Source organism: Mus musculus, chromosome 7 (genome assembly GCF_000001635.26).
Source record: "Mus musculus strain C57BL/6J chromosome 7, GRCm38.p6 C57BL/6J".
Taxonomy (NCBI): Eukaryota; Metazoa; Chordata; class Mammalia; order Rodentia; family Muridae; genus Mus; species Mus musculus.
In genome coordinates this window covers 107,122,453-107,139,979 of record NC_000073.6, presented here as the reverse complement: position 1 = coordinate 107,139,979, position 17,527 = coordinate 107,122,453, and the positions used below count along the sequence as shown (strand labels likewise).

The following is a 17,527-nucleotide window of genomic DNA, read 5'->3' as shown; positions in this document are numbered from 1 at the left end:
GAAAGGGTAGGTCATGAAGCATAGTGTCGTTTATGTTTCATAGAAGGCCAGGGACCTCTGTACATCTCCTCATACACTAAAGATTCTATATGACTGTCAACTTCCCTGAGTGAATGAACAGTGGCATCTCTATTTGTTGTGGAGAGACCATGAAGAAGAATCAGAGGAGTAAGGGAAATAAAATAAGGAAAATAAAGAGATGGAGAGGGACCTAAGACCACAAGAATCCTGATGTGTAGAGAAAAGGCAGGAGGAAGAGAATCCAGAGAGTGGTCTCAAGTCTGGAATCTGTCTCTGAAGGAATATAAAATAAATCATTATATCTTTTGTGCCTAGTAACACTGCAATAGAAAGCTCTTTCTACATGTCCTTTCAGTTTTCTCATATAACTCACTAGATATGGTTAGCCTCAAACTCATGACTATTTTTTGGTGATGGGATTATAGGCATGTGCCACCACACATGATTCTAGAGGTCTTTATTTTGTTACTGGTTGATTTGTTCTTTGATAAGGTCATACATGTGTATCTTAATGACTCTTACACAGCCACACAGCTTGCACACATGAGACTTCGCCATACACACACACTACACCAGCAGCATTTGTTTACAATCTGCTTTATACTTACACACACACATACACACAGATACACAAACACATAGACACACACACACAACACATTAGCATTCAATATACACTCACACAGGAAGCACATAGTCTTTTATATAGCATCTAGATAGCTGCTAACTCTTTCACTATATTAGAGTAAGTACTGACCAAGGCTGAGCCATGCAGCAACCATCAGGCCTGTTGTGTATGAGAAGAATATTTAAGCATTAAGTTAAAGTTTGATGTATCAGAGTAGGGTTGTTACCTCTTCTGCACTAGGAGGACCATTTTGGTTGTAATTGGACTCTCTTCTTCATAGTGTCATCAGGGGATTGGAACCAGCAGTGTTGATTTATTCATAACTCCTATACACAGAGCAATGCTTAAGAAAAACAAGCATTTTCTTGATGAGCTCCCCAAACCAATATTCTTAGTGTCCTTGCAACTCCTGCTGTATTCAGTATGTCACCCATAAAGGGAGATAGTGGGATGTATACAAACCTAAGGAAGCAATGAAAAGCTGGAGGCTGATAGCTGAACAAGGTGAGAACCAGGCAGAGCTGCCTTCCACACCAAAGGGAGAGCAATACTGGAAGGCATGACCTCTGGGTCTTTGTGGTCCCTAGGGGCTAAGCTTCATCCCTGAAGAGAAAAGTCTACATTCCAGTTTTTAGACTGGGATTTTGGAGAAGAATGGGAATAAAATTTTTGCCTAGGAGCCTAATAAGAAAAACTATGAGTGGGTAGGAGGGCAAATAACACAGCCAATCTTCCACCCCAATCTCCAGCCAACCTTACAGAATTGATCGGACTAGACCTATTAGCAGCTTCCCCTCTCTGACCTCAGTGCAGACATGGAGCAGAAACAGTGTTGGAGGTGTCGTCCATGAAGGAGCCTAGGACCTAGCATGAGGGAGACACTTAAAGGATAGCACTGGCTTCTGGGAAAAGTTTCTCAAAGCCCATACTGATCTTAGGAGTTTTATCTTTATCCTAATTATGCCTTTCTGCTTTACTTCGCTGAGTACAAGCTCCCAGTCTCCTAGGTCTTGCTTCTAAATATTTTCCTTTGAGGAACTATTTAAAGGTGAGTTCCTTAGGGTTGTGTAAACAGGGGATTCCCTGGAGCATTGAGAGTCCTTAGCATTATTAGCTTTCTGTCCTTTACAGCAACACCCTGGGACACTTGGTGTTGTAATTAAAATCACAGGCTAAATTTGCCAAATCACACGTATCTGTCTTTCTTTCATATCATGTACAAATGTTGTTCAAAATAGCATCAGAAGATGATGTGGTTTGGGTTTCAGAAAGCCATCTGACTTCTGATTTTGTTCATGTAGTAATTGAATTCAAGATGAGCATGCCTTGGCTCACCTGAGTTTTGGCTTTACAGTTGAGGAATGTAACTTGATTTCTGGGCTTGCACTTTCCATTCTGTTTTTTGCAGTTTTTGTCACCTAAAATACACAGAAGACCCCCTAAAATAACAAGAATCGAATTTTCTTAATACTTCTCTAATATTAACATGGCAATGTGTTTTTCCAATGTGTAGGAATACTATTTTGTGCACTGTTTAAGGTCATTCTTGTGTTATTTAAATGCTGATTCCCCTGCCATCATATCTTCTTTCAATCAAGCGACAGCATTGCAATATGTAGCAGAGGATGACCTAGTTGGTCATCAATGGGAGGAGAGGCCCTTGGTCCTGTGAAGGTTCTCTGCCATAGTATAGGGGACTGCTAGGGCCAGGAAGAGGAAGTGGGTGGGTTGGTGAGCAGGGGGAGGGGAAGGGGTAGAGGGTTTTTGGAGGGGAATCTAGGAAAGGGGATAACATTTGAAATTTAAATAAAGAAAATATCTAATAAAAAAGAAAAAAACCCATATATCTAAAAACCAACAACAACAAGAAAAAAAAAAGAGACAGCATTGTAATGCTCATGTCTAAAATCTCCTGTCTCAAGTTTGTGTAAACTATTCTTCCTATTTATTATCTGCCTTGTCAATAAATGCTGATCAATCAATGGGTGAGTAGAAGAGAAAATGGGTCAGAAACTTCTATTAGCCAGGGAGAGGACAGAGAGAGAGGGAGGGAGATTCAGATCCCTTGGGAGGAGTAGAGGGTCTGAGAAGACACCAGGAGAAAAAAACATTTGAAGCCCAAAAGGCCAGATCAATAATAATGTAAAAATCATGGGATCATGGCTGGGAGGTATCCAGATTGCTTTAGAGAATTAATAGATTAGTAATTGCCCAGAAATTAAAGTACAGCTTGAAATGAATCTTGGTTTTTTTCCTGTGTGATTACTGGGGACTAGCAAAGGTAAAGAAATACAGCCCACGGATTCATTTGCTACTTGCACTTATGTTAAATGAATTCATGGGCTGAGCCATCTCTCCAGCTCAGCAGTTGAGAGCACTGACTGCTCTTCTAGGGGTCCTGTGTTCAAGTCCCAGCAACCATAAGGTGGCTCTCAACCATCCTGTAATGGGATTTGATGCCCTCTTCTGGTGAGTCTGAAGGGTTTACTAACATAAATTAAAATAAAATGCCTTCATCAGATCAGTCTGTTGACAAACATGTAGACCAATGTAGAGAAAAAAAAAAGAATTCATTCTACACCAATGTTTTCCTTATTAAATTTTTATACTTCTATTCCACATAAAGATAAAGTTTTTTGTGCATAGGGATAATTTATAATAGGACAATTAAAATTACATTTATTTGAGTGTGTGTGTGTGTGTGTGTGTGTGTGTGTGTGTGTGTGTGTGTACATTCATGTACCACAGCATGTGGAGCCAGAGGACAACTTGGGGGAATCTACTATCCTGGTCTCAGGAACTGAACTTAGATTGTTAGGGTTTGTAGCAGGTACCTTTAGCTGCTGAGTTATCTCACTAGCCCCAAGTCAGACAATTTTTAGATGAGACTTTAGGTTATTTAAAAAAAATTTTTTTTCTTTCTTATGCTTGTTAGGTTTTGAGAATTTCATACAGTGTATTTTGATCATATCTATCCTTCATTCTCCAAGTCCTTGCAGACCCAGCTCCTCTTCCCTACCCACCCATTTTTTGTCTCTCTTTAAAAAAAATAAACCTATTGAATCTCATTTGTACTTCCTGTATACTCTTGAGGAGTGTGGCCATTCACTGGAGCCTACTAAACTTACCAGGGGTTATTCTCATAAATAAACAACAACATCATAAACATCAGCATTAGCATTAGCAGCAGCAGCAACAACAACAAGAACACAATAACAAAACTGACTGTCCTCCCAGTGGCTATTAATTGCCAATACCTCCTCAGTTTAAAATGTATTCAAGAGTTTCAGCCTAATTACTTTTGATATTCTAATTGTGGATTCCTATTTTCCCAAATAAATTTGAGTGTAATTCTACTTAGTTATTAAAATAAACAAAATGAGTTGATATTTGTGCTGCACTAATTGTATTGTTTTCTTCATACTTAGATGATATTTTATGTTTTTTTTCTATTTTGTTTCTTTTTATGATTGAGGATTATTCCACTGTATTTCTATGTCACACTGTGAAGCTGATGAATGTTTGTGTCATCTGGGCATTATAGAGCCTTGGAAGAAATGCTAGAATAGAGACTGGACCATAAAGATGGAGTGTATAGTTTGGGGAGTACTGAGGCCTGAGTATGGTGCCAATACTAGTCTAGTGGAGGAGGACACTGAAGCCTTCACACTACTGTAACCTATTTCTAACCTACTTCCTCTTGAGCATTGCAAACAAATAGAGAAAAACAAAAGAATGAGTGTAATTAGAACATCTAACCAATAATTCCTTAACAAACAAGTCTTAACACAAAAATACAAGAAAGATAAAAATCAAGGCAACATGAAAAAGTATTAATTAAAAAGCAATGGTTTCTGTATGTACTCTTCTGTCATGGGACATCTGGGTTGTTTCCAGCTTCTGGCTTTTACAAATAAGGTCACTATGAACATAGTGGAACACATGTCCCTGAGTCATGGTGGGGCATCCTTTGGGTATATTCCCAAGAGTGGTATTGCTGGGTCTTCAGGTAGATCTATTTCCAATTTTCTGAGGAACCTCCAGACTGATTTCCAGAGTGGTTGTACCAGTTTGCAATCCCACCAACAATGGAGGAGTGTTCCTCTTTTACACATCCTCTCCATAAGGTGTTGTCACCTGAGGTTTTGATCTTAGTCATTCTGACTGGTGTAAGGTGGAAGGAATCTCAGGGTCATTTTGATTTGCACTTCTCTGATCACTAAGGACTTTGAACAGTTCTTTAGGTGCTTCTCGCTATTCCAGATTCCTCTGTTGTAAATTCTTGGTTTGACTCTATACCCCATTTTTTTTATTGGGTTGTTTGTTTGTTTTGGTGGTTAACCCTGTTTATTTACACAATGGAATACTACTCAGTTATTAAGAACGAAGACATTCTGAGTTTTGCAGGCAAATGGATGGAACTAGAAAATATCATCCTGAGTGAGGTAAGTCAGACCCAAAAGGACATGCATGGTAGGTACTCACTAATAAGTGGATATTACCACCCCCCAAAAGTACAGAATGCCAAACATACAGTCCACAGAACTCAAAAACCTCAAGAAGCTGAAGGGCCCAAGTGAGGACACCTTAGTCCCATTTGAGAGGGAGAGGAAAGCAATCACAAGTGGGGGGGTAGGGAGGGGTTTGGGAAGGAAAGTGGGCAGGGGGTGGTGGGGGAGAGATGAACCTGACCTGGTATTGGGTGAGGGAAAGGGACTGAAGCCACGAGGGCCAGCAGAAAGAATGGAAACAGGCAACCTCAGGAGGTAGGAGGTTGGGGGGACCCTGCAGAATGCACCAGAGATCTACCTGGGATGTGAGAGACTCTTAGGATGCAAAGGGAGGGATCATAGATGAAATGCCCAACAGTAGGAAGAGGAAACATATAGAGCCCACCTCCAGCAGTAAGACAGGGCATCAAGTGAGGAAGAGGGTTGTCATCCTACAGTCAAAACTATAACCTATAACTGTTCCTGTCTGAAAGAACTGCTTAGATGAAAATGGAGAGGAGCCTGAGGAAATGAAGGTCCATCGTTAGGCCCAAAGTGGTATCCAGCTCAAGGGGAGGCCCCAAGACCTGACACTATTACTGAGGATATGGAGTGCTCACAAAAAAGGGCCTATCATGACTGCCCTCTGAAAGATCCACCAAGCAGCTGAAAGAGTCAGATGCAGATATTTGCACCCAACCAATGGACAGAAGCAGCTGACCCCTGTGGTTGAATTAGGGAAAGGCTGGAAGAAGCTGAGGAGGAGGGCGACCCTGGAGGAGGACCAGCAGTCTTAATTAACCTGGAACCCTGAGATCTCTCAAACACTGGACCATCAACCAGACTGCATACACCAGCTGATACAAGGTCCCCAATACATATACAGCAGAGGACTGCCTGGTTCAGTTAGAGAAGATGCAACTAACCTTCAAGAGACTGGAGGCCCTAGGGAGTTTAGAGGTCTGGTTGGGTGGGTGGTGGGTGGTGGTGACATCCTTGTGGAGACAGGGATGGGGAGGAGGTATGGGATGTATCACAGTTGGAGGGTGGACCTGGAGGGGGAATAAAATCTGGAGTGTGAAAAAAAATAAAAAAATATTTAGAGATATCAAAAATAAAAATAAAAAGCAATGGTTTTCTTTTTTTCTTTTTTTGGGTTTTCGAGACAGGGTTTCTCTGTATAGCCCTGGCTTTCCTGGAGCTCATTTTGTTGACCTGGCTGGCCTCGAACTCAGAAATCTGCCTGCCTTTGCCTCCTGAGTGCTGGGATTAAAGGCATGCGCCTCCACGCCTGGCTAGCAATGGTTTTCAATGAGAGTGAATTAGATAATATTTCAGAAAAAAGGGTTGAATAATTGATTATATAAATTGTATTAGTTTTTATTGCTGTGACAAAACTCCATAGCCGAAAGTGAGTTATGGAATAAAGAGTTTATGTTGACTTATGGTTTCAGAGTGAGAGTTCAGAGGGTCAGGATATATAGAAAAGTACAAGCTGAGCAGGAAACTGAGAGACCACAGGTTCAGCCACATACAGAAGGTAGACCTGAAGTGAAACAAGGTTATAAAATCTTAAAACTCCCTCTATCTCCTTCAGCAAGGCTTCACCTTCTAATGGCTTCACAACTTCTCCAATTAACACAGTGGGGATCAAGTGTTCAATTTTATGTGCTATGGAGGACATTTATCATTCAAATGACCACATGAATGTTTAAAGAAATAAAAGAGGACACAGAACTTCCTGACTGAGTTCTAAGAAAACAAAGTGTAATAAAATCAGTATAGGATATGGATGTGAGATTTCACAATGAGGTAGAAATACTGGAGATGAGAGAGAGAGAGAGAGAGAGAGAGAGAGAGAGAGAGAGAGAGAGAGAGAGAGAGAGAGAGAGAAGAAGGAGGAGGAGGAGGAGGAGGAGGAGGAGGAGGGGGAGGAGGAGGAGGAGCATCAGATTTTGGGTTCAGACTCCATCTAAAGCTGAACTCTCTAGTACCAGTTTCCAGATAACTCCCTAACAAACTCCAGATTGAGTGTAGCACCAATTCTCAGGTTACTCTCCAACAAACCCACACCTCTAGGTTACAAGCCTCCCCCTGGCACTTCACTTACTAACAACTTTAAAGGGCAATATAATTCCATATTAGACCCCCAATCAGATGTGTGACAGGCTAGGACTCCCCACTCCTGAATGCTTGGTACTTCCTATAAAATCTTGCCCAGCTGAGAGGTTGGGGCTTCACTGTCCAGTCCTACTGCATTAGAGATGGCACTGTGGCCCAAGCTAGCTTGAATTAAGAGACCCTAGTGCAATCAGAGTCGGCCAGCTCCTCGGTGGTCTTTTGGGGTTTATGAATGCTTAATGGGCACAAGGGCTGAAGAAAAAAAAAGAGAGGGACAATTATAAAAACAATACAAATATCCAACAAGAAAAGAGTTTATCCTCTGCAAAGATAAAGAGCATTAACAAACTTTAGCTGCACTAATCACAAGACAGTGAGAAACAAATTAAGAGACGTGCAAATTGAGACATCATAGAAAACATGAATGGAGTAGAGAAAATCATTAGGATATATCTAAGAAAGTATATTTCACTAAGTTGCAATATCCCAAAGAAATGGATGAATTTCCAGATGCATATGACCTAAAAATTAAACCACATTATAATAATTTAAATAGCTTCATAATAAGTGGTGAGATGGAAGCAGCAGCAGCAACAACAGCAATAATAATAAACAATTCTAGCTAAAAATTGTCCAGTCCTAGGTGGTTTCACTGCTGAATTCTAACCTTAAAGAATTAAAACCAATACTTTTCAAACTAACTTAAAGTAGGAAGGATGGGGGCTTCTGCTAAATTTTCTTTACAAAGCTAGTATTGTCTTCACACCACAACTGGAAAATGGCACAACCCAAAAGGAAAAGTATAAACCAATCTCCTTGGTGAACACAGATGCAAAACTTCCCAACAAAATATTTACAAAGCAAATTCAAGAACAAAAAGATCATTGTTTATAATCAACTTGGCTTCACTCCAGAATACCCAGATGTTTAAACATATGTAATCCATACGTACGGATATATACGAAATATATCACATCAGATAAATGGATTGAAGAACACCTGTTAATCTCCATAACTGCAGAAAAGGCTTTTGATAAAATCTAATATCCCTTCATGGTAAAATCCTGGAGGGGACTAGACATGGAAGGAATTTGTCTCAGTTTGTACTGTTTTTACTAACACCAACCATAGTATCAAACTGTTCTTTGTCATTGATTTTTTTGTTAGATTTTCAGTCCCCCATCTGGACAATTTAGGATTCTGCAAATGCGTAGCAAATTTCCAGAAAACGTCAAACATGTGATATCACAGAGATTCAGACACTGATCTCTTAGCCCTGCTTTTAATTATTATGCTCTTCCCACACATAGACATAAAGCTAGGCATGCTCATCTAGGACATACTATCTTCATAGTTTGCCGATAAACCTTCTCTAACGAATACAGGAAGTATATGGTAGAATATGCAGTGTTTCTCTAAAGAAGCCATGTATGACACAGTGATAGGGCTTGTTGAATCATAACTATGTGTTATCTTTCCTCTTTACAGCCATTTGGGAGAAAACACAGCCCAGGATCCATTCACACTAATGAGAAAGAATTCTCCTGAGTACTCTAAACTGCCTCAGAGACAGCTCATAACACCTCCACTACTTACTCCATCCACCACATTTAAAAGGAGCTACTATATGACCTTACATACAGTAGGAGGGTGTGAGATAAGTGAGGATCCTCATTCCCGCCCTGTCTTGCTCTTGGTTTACAACTTTGACTGAGCTCTCTACTTTTATGACAAGATGCCTACTCCCTGCTTGGTCAATGCTATAGGCAATGCCATTCTAGGGTTTTCTCTGTCAAGAGGGAAATGTGCTCAATAGTTCTGAAATGTTAATGTAATCTTTATTTTTTCTTCTAAAAGAGAAAAAAATTGGCAAGATTGGCAAAGAAGAGAAGGTCTGACATGAACTAAGGAAATGGGTCAGATTGAGAATAAATTGCATTTACCTATATTTGATTTGTAGGATTTACTTATCTTCTGGTATAGATCTAGCCATGTTTTTTTCTACAATAGCTATCTATTCTATCAAATAATGGTTACAGTATTATGTTCCCAGTGAAGAAGAATCTTGTTTTTCATGTTATGAAGTTGTAAGCAGACCTTCCACAGAATCAGGTTTGGTTCTCTGTGTGTGTGAGTGTGTGTGTGCATGTGGTGCTTTTTCTAAGGGGTGTTTATCTCCAAAGGAATGAACATTTAAATAAAAACTCCATAGAAAAAGCTAAATGAAATGTTAGAAAGCTTAGCAGTGACAATAATATTTTAGCAGATACTATCTGACCTTAAGGCAACATTTTCACCTTCACATTTGTATGGGAGTTTTTTTTTTTTTAATGACAATAATGGAGGTGTGAGTACACCTCAGAGTAAGTGATAGCCCCACCACGTGCAAAGTCATAGTCATATTAGTGTCAGACTAACAGTCATCTCTGTCTCTGAATATTTTGGCTCAGGTTAAATAAGTCCAAGACATTGTATATTCTTATTGTATTACAATTGATCATATTTGCTGTGAATAAAGGTGATTTTGATGTGATCCATGTATTTGATCAGCTATAGGTACACAGAAACACAACTGTTTTAAAATATAACTAGTTCAGACCTACTGCGAAGGCAATTAGATAATGCTGCATGCATATTTGTACATCTGAGAGTAGGTGTTTGTGACAAGATTTCCAAAGATTATCAATCAGTCTTATCCTTTGAGGTGTTGCTCTCATTCAAGACAGGTTATTTTCTCTTATTTAAGAAATAAATTTGATAAAGCATATTGGTTCTTTGTAAAACCTTAATTAAATCTTTGTTATTGTTCTTTCAGAGAAGAGAAAACTTGACAAAATTATCTTTTAAAAATCCAACAAAGTCATAAGATGGATGGAATGTGGTGAGAGCAGCATAAGCCACAAGGAGTCCACTGATAATACACCAGAACCTCATATTATACCTTTACAGATTTAATACATAAGCCATGAGGACTCCACAGATAATACACTGGGACCCTCACATCATAGCTTTACAGATTAATGCAATCTGATTCACCATTGTGTTATTAGAAGCCTGATGCCCAGAATAAAAACATATGATTCTTTTCATCTACTCCCAACTTGCCAGATGACATCAACTACAAATGTTCTATTTCATAAAGTACTGTCGTCTAAGCACTGTAAATGCCCCAAGTCTCATAGCTTGATAATCTCTGAAGAACCAGTAAAGGGAAGTTTTGAAATGTTTCCCAGTATTGGGGGTATCTTCAAGCTTTCCAAACTCTGAATATGATAATTTTGTATTAGACACATCCGTGTTCATAGATGAAAAAAAAAACAGATGAACTATGATGCAGGCAAATCAGACACAGGTGACAGAATTTATTCTTCTGGGACTCTCTGATGACCCCCACACCCAGAAGCTGCTATTCATCTTATTTCTGGGCATCTATATGGTCACTGTACTTGGAAACCTACTTCTCATGTTCCTTGTTCGGGCTGACTCTCGGCTTCACACACCCATGTATTTTTTTCTGTGTAACTTGTCACTGGCTGACCTCTGCTTTTCTACCAACATTGTTCCACAGGCTCTCATCCATCTCCTTTCAAGGAAAAAGACTATTTCATTTAGACGCTGTGCAGCCCAGCTTCTGCTCTTTCTCATCTTTGGGTGTACACAATGTGCCCTTTTGGCTGTGATGTCCTATGATCGGTATGTGGCTATCTGTAACCCTTTACATTACTCTAGCATCATGACATGGAGGGTGTGTATCCAGCTGGCTACAGTGTCATGGACTAGTGGCATTTTAGTCTCTGTGGTGGACACCACTTTCACACTAAGACTTCCCTATCGAGGCAGCAACAGTATTGCTCACTTCTTTTGTGAGGCCCCTGCACTTTTGGCCCTGGCTTCTACAGACACTCAAACTTCAGAGATGGCTATTTTCCTCATGGGGGTTGTGATTCTCCTTATACCTGTCTCCCTAATTCTGGTGTCCTATGGCCATATCATAGTAACTGTTGTCAAGATGAAATCAGCTGCTGGGAGGTTCAAGGCATTTTCTACCTGTGGCTCCCACCTCATGGTTGTCATCCTCTTTTATGGATCAGCGATTATCACCTACATGACCCCAAAGTCTTCCAAAGAACAGGAGAAACTGGTGTCTGTTTTCTATGCAATGGTGACACCTATGCTTAATCCCCTCATCTACAGCCTTAGGAACAAAGATGTAAAGGGAGCTTTGTGGAAAGTAGCCATGAAGAACTTCTCAAGCAGGCTTAGAATCACCCACTGACTCAGATACTCCTGACTTCCTACATATAACATATGCTAGATAGTCTTCTGTATGAATGCAAGCTATGGTAGGCTGTTTATCATTGGGCTTTGTCTATTGACATGCACTTTCACCTTTATCCCATACTTCCTCTCTTGAAGGAAAAGGGTTCTAATATATGAAGTAATAGGAGGGAAGATATACTTCCTTCTTATTTATTCTTTGACAGTGAGGAGCTTCTGAGCTTCTGCTTTCATTTTTTGTGGATGTACACTGCTCCCTCTTGGCAGTGACACTGTTTGATTGCTACGTAGCAATATTTAACCCTCTGCGTTACCCAAACATCATGACCCAGAGGCCTGTTGTAAGAAGGTCTTTTTAAAAGACCTGTCTAAGGTCTTAGTATCTTCTAAGACAATATATATATCTTTTAAACCATGGCACATGTTCTTGTCTATCTCAGATCCTAATATGTTTTCTTTTGTCATTTCTGTATTTCTTTTCATTACCAATAAAAAAAATTGTCAATTTTACATAATACCTCACTGTGATCTAGGTACTATTTGTGTGTACACGCATGTGTCTGAGGTGGGTAGTGAAGAGGACCAGAACAGTGAGGAGGAATAAAGGAGGCTCTCTGGACAATTCACAATCTTTTTAGACGCACAAAGATCATACTTATCAGGATAAGGCCCCCTTCTAAATGTGAATACAGAGTTTTGAAACCAACAAGAAATAATTACACATCTCAGGGTAGTAATCACCTCCATGCCTGAAGGACTAAAATGAAGGAACAGGAACCAGGAATGGTAGCTGTATGCAGAGACCACCAGGCAAGAGCTATGGAATAAATCGTGTGTGTGTGTGAGCAAGCCATGAGAAAATAATTAAAGGCAATTCTTCACCTACTTTCTGCTCCTTTGATATTCGACTCCAGGTGGAAACTGGTGAATTAAGGATCCTATCTACACAACCCATAAACCCAGCAGATACTCTTTAGTCGATTAGCAAGGTGAGCAGGTAGAGGATGCATCTGAAAGAGCCAAGAGAAGAAGTTCACCCTTTCACTCTAATCATGCATTTGTTCATTATCCAGTGATTAATTCATGTTTGTAATATGGAGAACATCAGATCCCAGCAAAGGCTTTATTATAGTATGACAATAAGTACACAACACATCTGCTTGATATCTAAAAGAATAGAATTGTCCAGAGTTATTTACTCAGGGAATGAGTTGGAGAAAGTATTTAAAAAGACCCAATTAATTAAGAAATAAATAGACATTCATCTCTGAATCTAGTCATGGAACTTAAATTTGCAATTGTATTGTTTCTTTTACTACTCCCTTGTGGAACTGTTTCTGTTTAGTCTCTACATGTGGTAATTTGGCAGTGGTGACCTAAAAATTCTTTCCTGAGCATAAATCCACAGATTCTATTTTTTGTTATTGTTTTTAAAATATCCTTTTGCTTAGTGTAGTAAGCAAAATATCCTTTTGTTTAGGGAAGTATTAATGCTTGTGAAGTTTCTTGATTTCAAATCCATTTCTGCCTTCAATGTATTTCAGCAACCCTATTTGTTCTTAGAAATAGAAACAATCAATAAAGTAACATTGTAATTTTACTTCAGTCTTCTAGGGTTCTCTCCATTTTTTAAAATATAGGCACTTAGTGCTATACACTTACTCTTTAGAACTGCTTCATTGCATCATATAAGTTTGTGTATGCTGTATATTTTTTTATTCAATTCTAGAAAGTCTTTAATTTCTTTCTTAATTTTTGTCTTGACCCATTTTTCTTTCAGTAGTGAGTTGTTCATTTTCCATGGGTTTGTAAGCCATCTGTTATTTCTGATATACAGCTTTAATCCATGGCTGTCAGATAAGATGTAAACATTGTATCTGTTGAGATGTGCTTTGTGTCTGTGTATGTGGTTAGTTTTGGAGAAAGTTCCATGAGCTGATGAGAAGAAGGTATATTCTTTCTGTGTTTGGGTGAAATGTTCTGAAATATGTGATAGGTTCATTTGGTTTATAAGGTCAGCTAGCACAGTATTTTTTTTTTTTTTTTTTGGCCTGGATGACCTGTTTATTGACAAGGGTGGGGTACTGATCTCTCTCACTGTGATTGTGTGAAGGTTAAAATGTGATCTAAACTGTAGTAGTGCTTCTTTTACAAACTATGTACCTTTTTTTCCTTTAACAAACTTGAATGCCTGTATTTAGTGACTACATATTGAGAATTGCAATGTCCTCTTGGTGGAATATTCCATTTATGAATATATAATGTAATTCCATATTTTATGATTACATTTTTAAATATTTTTATTAGGTATTTTCCTCATTTACATTTCCAATGATATCCTCAAAAGTCCCACATACATTCCCCCACACTCCCCTACCTACCCACTCCCACTTTTTGGCCCTGGCGTTCACCTGTACTGGTGCATATAAAGTTTGCAAGTCCAATGGGACTCTCTTTTCAGTGATGGCCTTCTAGGCCATCTTTTGATACATATGGAGCTAGAGTAAAGAGCTCCGGGGTACTGGTTAGTTCATAATGTTGTTCCACCTACAGGGTTGCAGATCCCTTTAGCTCCTTGGGTATTTTCTCTAGCTTCTCCATTGGGGGCCCTGGGATCCATCCAATAGCTGACTGTGAGCATCCACTTATGTGTTTGCCTGGCCCCGGCATAGTCTCACAAGAGACAGCTATATCAGGGTCTTTTCAGCAAAATCTTGCTAGTGTATGCAATGGTGTCAGATTTTGGAGGCTGATTATGGGATGGATCCCTGGATATGGCAGTCTCTAGATGGTCCATCCTTTTGTCTCAGCTCCAAACTTTGTCTCTGTAACTCCTTCCATGGGTGTTTTGTTCCCAATTCTAAGAAGGGGCAAAGTGTCCACACTTTGGTCTTCCTTCTTCTTGAGTTTCATGTGTTTTGCAAATTGTAACTTATATCTTGGGTATTCTACGTTTCTGGGCTAATATCCACTTATCAGTGAGTACACATCATTTGAGTTCCTTTGTGATTAGGTTACCTCACTCAGGATAATGCCCTCCAGGTCCAACCATTTGCCTAGGAATTTCATAAATTCATTCTTTTAATAGCTGAGTAGTACTCCATTGTGTAAATGTACCACATTTTCTGTATCCATTCCTCTGTTGAGGGGCATCTGGGTTCTTTCCAGCTTCTGGCTATTATAAATAAGGCTGCTATGAACATAGTGGAGCATGTGTCCTTCTTACCGGTTGGGACATCTTCTGGATATATGCCCAGGAGAGGTATTGCGGGATCCTCCAGTAGTACTACGTCCAATTTTCTGAAAAACTACCAGACTGATTTCTAGAGTGGTTGTACAAGCTTGCAATCCCACCAACAATGGAGGAGTGTTCCTCTTTCTCCACATCCTCGCCAGCATCTGCTGTCACCTGAATTTTTGATCTTAGCCATTCTGACTGGTGTGAGATGGAGTCTCTGGGTTGATTTGATTTGCATTTCCTTGATGATTAAGGATGCTGAACATTTTTTCAGGTGCTTCTAAACCATTCGGTATTCCTCAGGTGAGAGTTCTTTGTTTAGCTCTGAGCCCCATTTTTTAATGGGGTTATTTGATTTTCTGGAGTCCACCTTCTTGAGTTCTTTATATATATTGGATATTAGTTCCCTATCTGATTTAGGATAGGTAAAGATCCTTTCCCAATCTGTTGGTGGCCTTTTTGTCTTTTTTATTTTATTTTATTTTTTTAGTTATTTTCCTCATTTACATTTCCAATGCTATCCCTAAAGTCCCCCATACCCTCCTACCCACTCCCCTACCCACTCACTCCCACTTTTTGGCCCTGGTGTTACCGTGTACTGGGGCATATAAAGTTTGCAAGTCCCATGGGCCTCTCTTTCCAGTGATGACAGACAAGGCCATCTTTTGATACATATGCAGCTAGAGTCAAGAGCTCCGGGGTACTGGTTAGTTCATAATGCTGTTCCACCTATAGGGTTGCAGATCCCTTTAGCTCCTTGGGTATTTTCTCTAGCTTCTCCATTGGGGGCCCTGTGATCCATCCAATAGCTGACTGTGAGGATCCACATATGTGTTTACTAGGCCCCAGCATAGTCTCACAAGAGACAGCTATATCAGGGTCCTTTCAGCAAAATCTTGCTAGTGTATGCAATGGAGTCAGCGTTTGGAGGCTGATTATGGGATGGATCCCTGGATATGGCAGTCTCTAGATGGTCCATCCTTTTGTCTCAGCTCCAAACTTTGTCTCTGTAACTCCTTCCATGGGTGTTTTGTTCCCAATTCTAAGAAGGGGCAAAGTGTCTACACTTTGGTCTCATTCTTCTTGAGTTTCATGTGTTTTGCAAATTGTAACTTATATCTTGGGTATTCTACGTTTCTGGGCTAATATCCACTTATCAGTGAGTACATATCATTTGAGTTCTTTTGTGATTGGGTTACCTCACTCAGGATAATGCCCTCCAGGTCCAACCATTTGCCTAGGAATTTCATAAATTCATTCTTTTAATAGCTGAGTAGTACTCCATTGTGTAAATGTACCACATTTTCTGCATCCATTCCTCTGTTGAGGGGCATCTGGGTTCCTTTGAGCTTCTGGCTATTATAAATAAGGCTGCTATGAATATAGTGGAGCATGTTTCTTTCTTACTAGTTGGTACATCTTCTGGATATATGCACAGGAGAGGTATTGCGGGATCCTCAGGTAGTACCAAGTCCAATTTTATGAGGAGCCACCAGACTGATTTCTAGAATGGTTGTACAAGCTTGCAATCCCACCAACAATGGAGGAGTGTTCCTCTTTCTCCACATCCTCGCCAGCATCTGCTGTCACCTGAATTTTTGATCTTAGCCATTCTGACTGGTGTGAGATGGAATCTTAGGGTTGTATTGATTTGCATTTCTTTGATGATTAAGGATGCTGAGCAGTTTTTCAGGTGCTTCTCAGCCATTCGGTATTCCTCAGGTGAGAGTTCTTTGTTTAGCTCTGAGCCCCATTTTTTAATGGGGTTATTTGAGTTTCTGGAGTCCACCTTCTTGAGTTCTTTATATATATTGGATATTAGTCCTCTATCTGATTTAGGATAGGTAAAGACACTTTCCCAATCTGTTGGTGGCCTTTTTGTCTTATTGACGGTGTCTTTTGCCTTACAGAAGCCTTGCAGTTTCATGAGGTCCCATTTGTCATTTCTCCATCTTACAGCACAAGCCATTGCTGTTCTATTCTCGAGTTTTTCCCCTGTGCCAGTATCTTTGAGGCTTTTCACCACATTTTCCTCTATAAGTTTCAGTGTCTCTGGTTTTATGTGGAACTCCATGATCCACTTAGATTTGACCTTAGTACAAGGAGATAGGAATGGATCGATTCACATTCTTCTACATGTTAACAACCAGTTGTGTCAGCACCATTTGTTGAAAATGCTGTCTTTCTTCCACTGGATAGTTTTAGCTTCCTTGTAGAAGATCAAGTGACCATAGGTGTGTGGATTCATTTCTGGGTCTTCAATTCTATTCCATTGGTCTACTTGTCTGTCATTATACCAGTACCATGCAGTTTTTATCACAATTGCTCTGTAGTAAAGCTTTAGGTCAGGCATGGTGATTCCACCAGAGGTTCTTTTATACTTGAGAAGAGTTTTTGCTATCCTAGGTTTTTTGTTATTCCAGATGAATTTGCAGATTGCTCTTTCTAATTCGTTGAAGAATTGAGTTGGAATTTTGATGGGGATTACATTGAATCTGTAGATTGCTTTTGGCAAGATAACCATTTTCACAATGTTGATCCTGCCAATCCATGAGCATGGGAGATCTTTCCATCTTCTGAGATCTTCTTTAATTTCTTTCTTCAGAGACTTGAAATTCTTATCATACAGATCTTTCACTTCCTTAGTTAGAGTCACGCCAAGATATTTTATATTATTTGTGACTATTAAGAAGGGTGTTGTTTCCCTAATTTCTTTCTCAGCCTGTTTATTCTTTATGTAGAGAAAGGCTT

At 39.6% G+C, this 17,527-nt stretch overlaps 2 protein-coding genes across 2 annotated transcripts in view; one reads left to right on the top strand and one right to left on the bottom strand.

The window, feature by feature from the left end:
- Nlrp14 (NLR family, pyrin domain containing 14) overlaps positions 1 to 17,527 on the bottom strand; it is an 84,649-nt gene that overhangs the window by 58,124 nt on the left and 8,998 nt on the right. The window contains exon 2 of the mRNA XM_011241938.2: positions 12,425 to 12,548. The gene's annotated coding sequence lies outside the window, so the exon portion shown is untranslated. The remainder of the gene's footprint in view (positions 1 to 12,424; positions 12,549 to 17,527) is intronic.
- Positions 10,498 to 11,628, top strand: Olfr715 (olfactory receptor 715). The gene has a single exon (NM_146780.2). The coding sequence runs from the start codon at positions 10,589 to 10,591 to the stop codon at positions 11,534 to 11,536; it is 948 nt and encodes a 315-aa protein (NP_666991.1). The 5' UTR covers positions 10,498 to 10,588; the 3' UTR covers positions 11,537 to 11,628.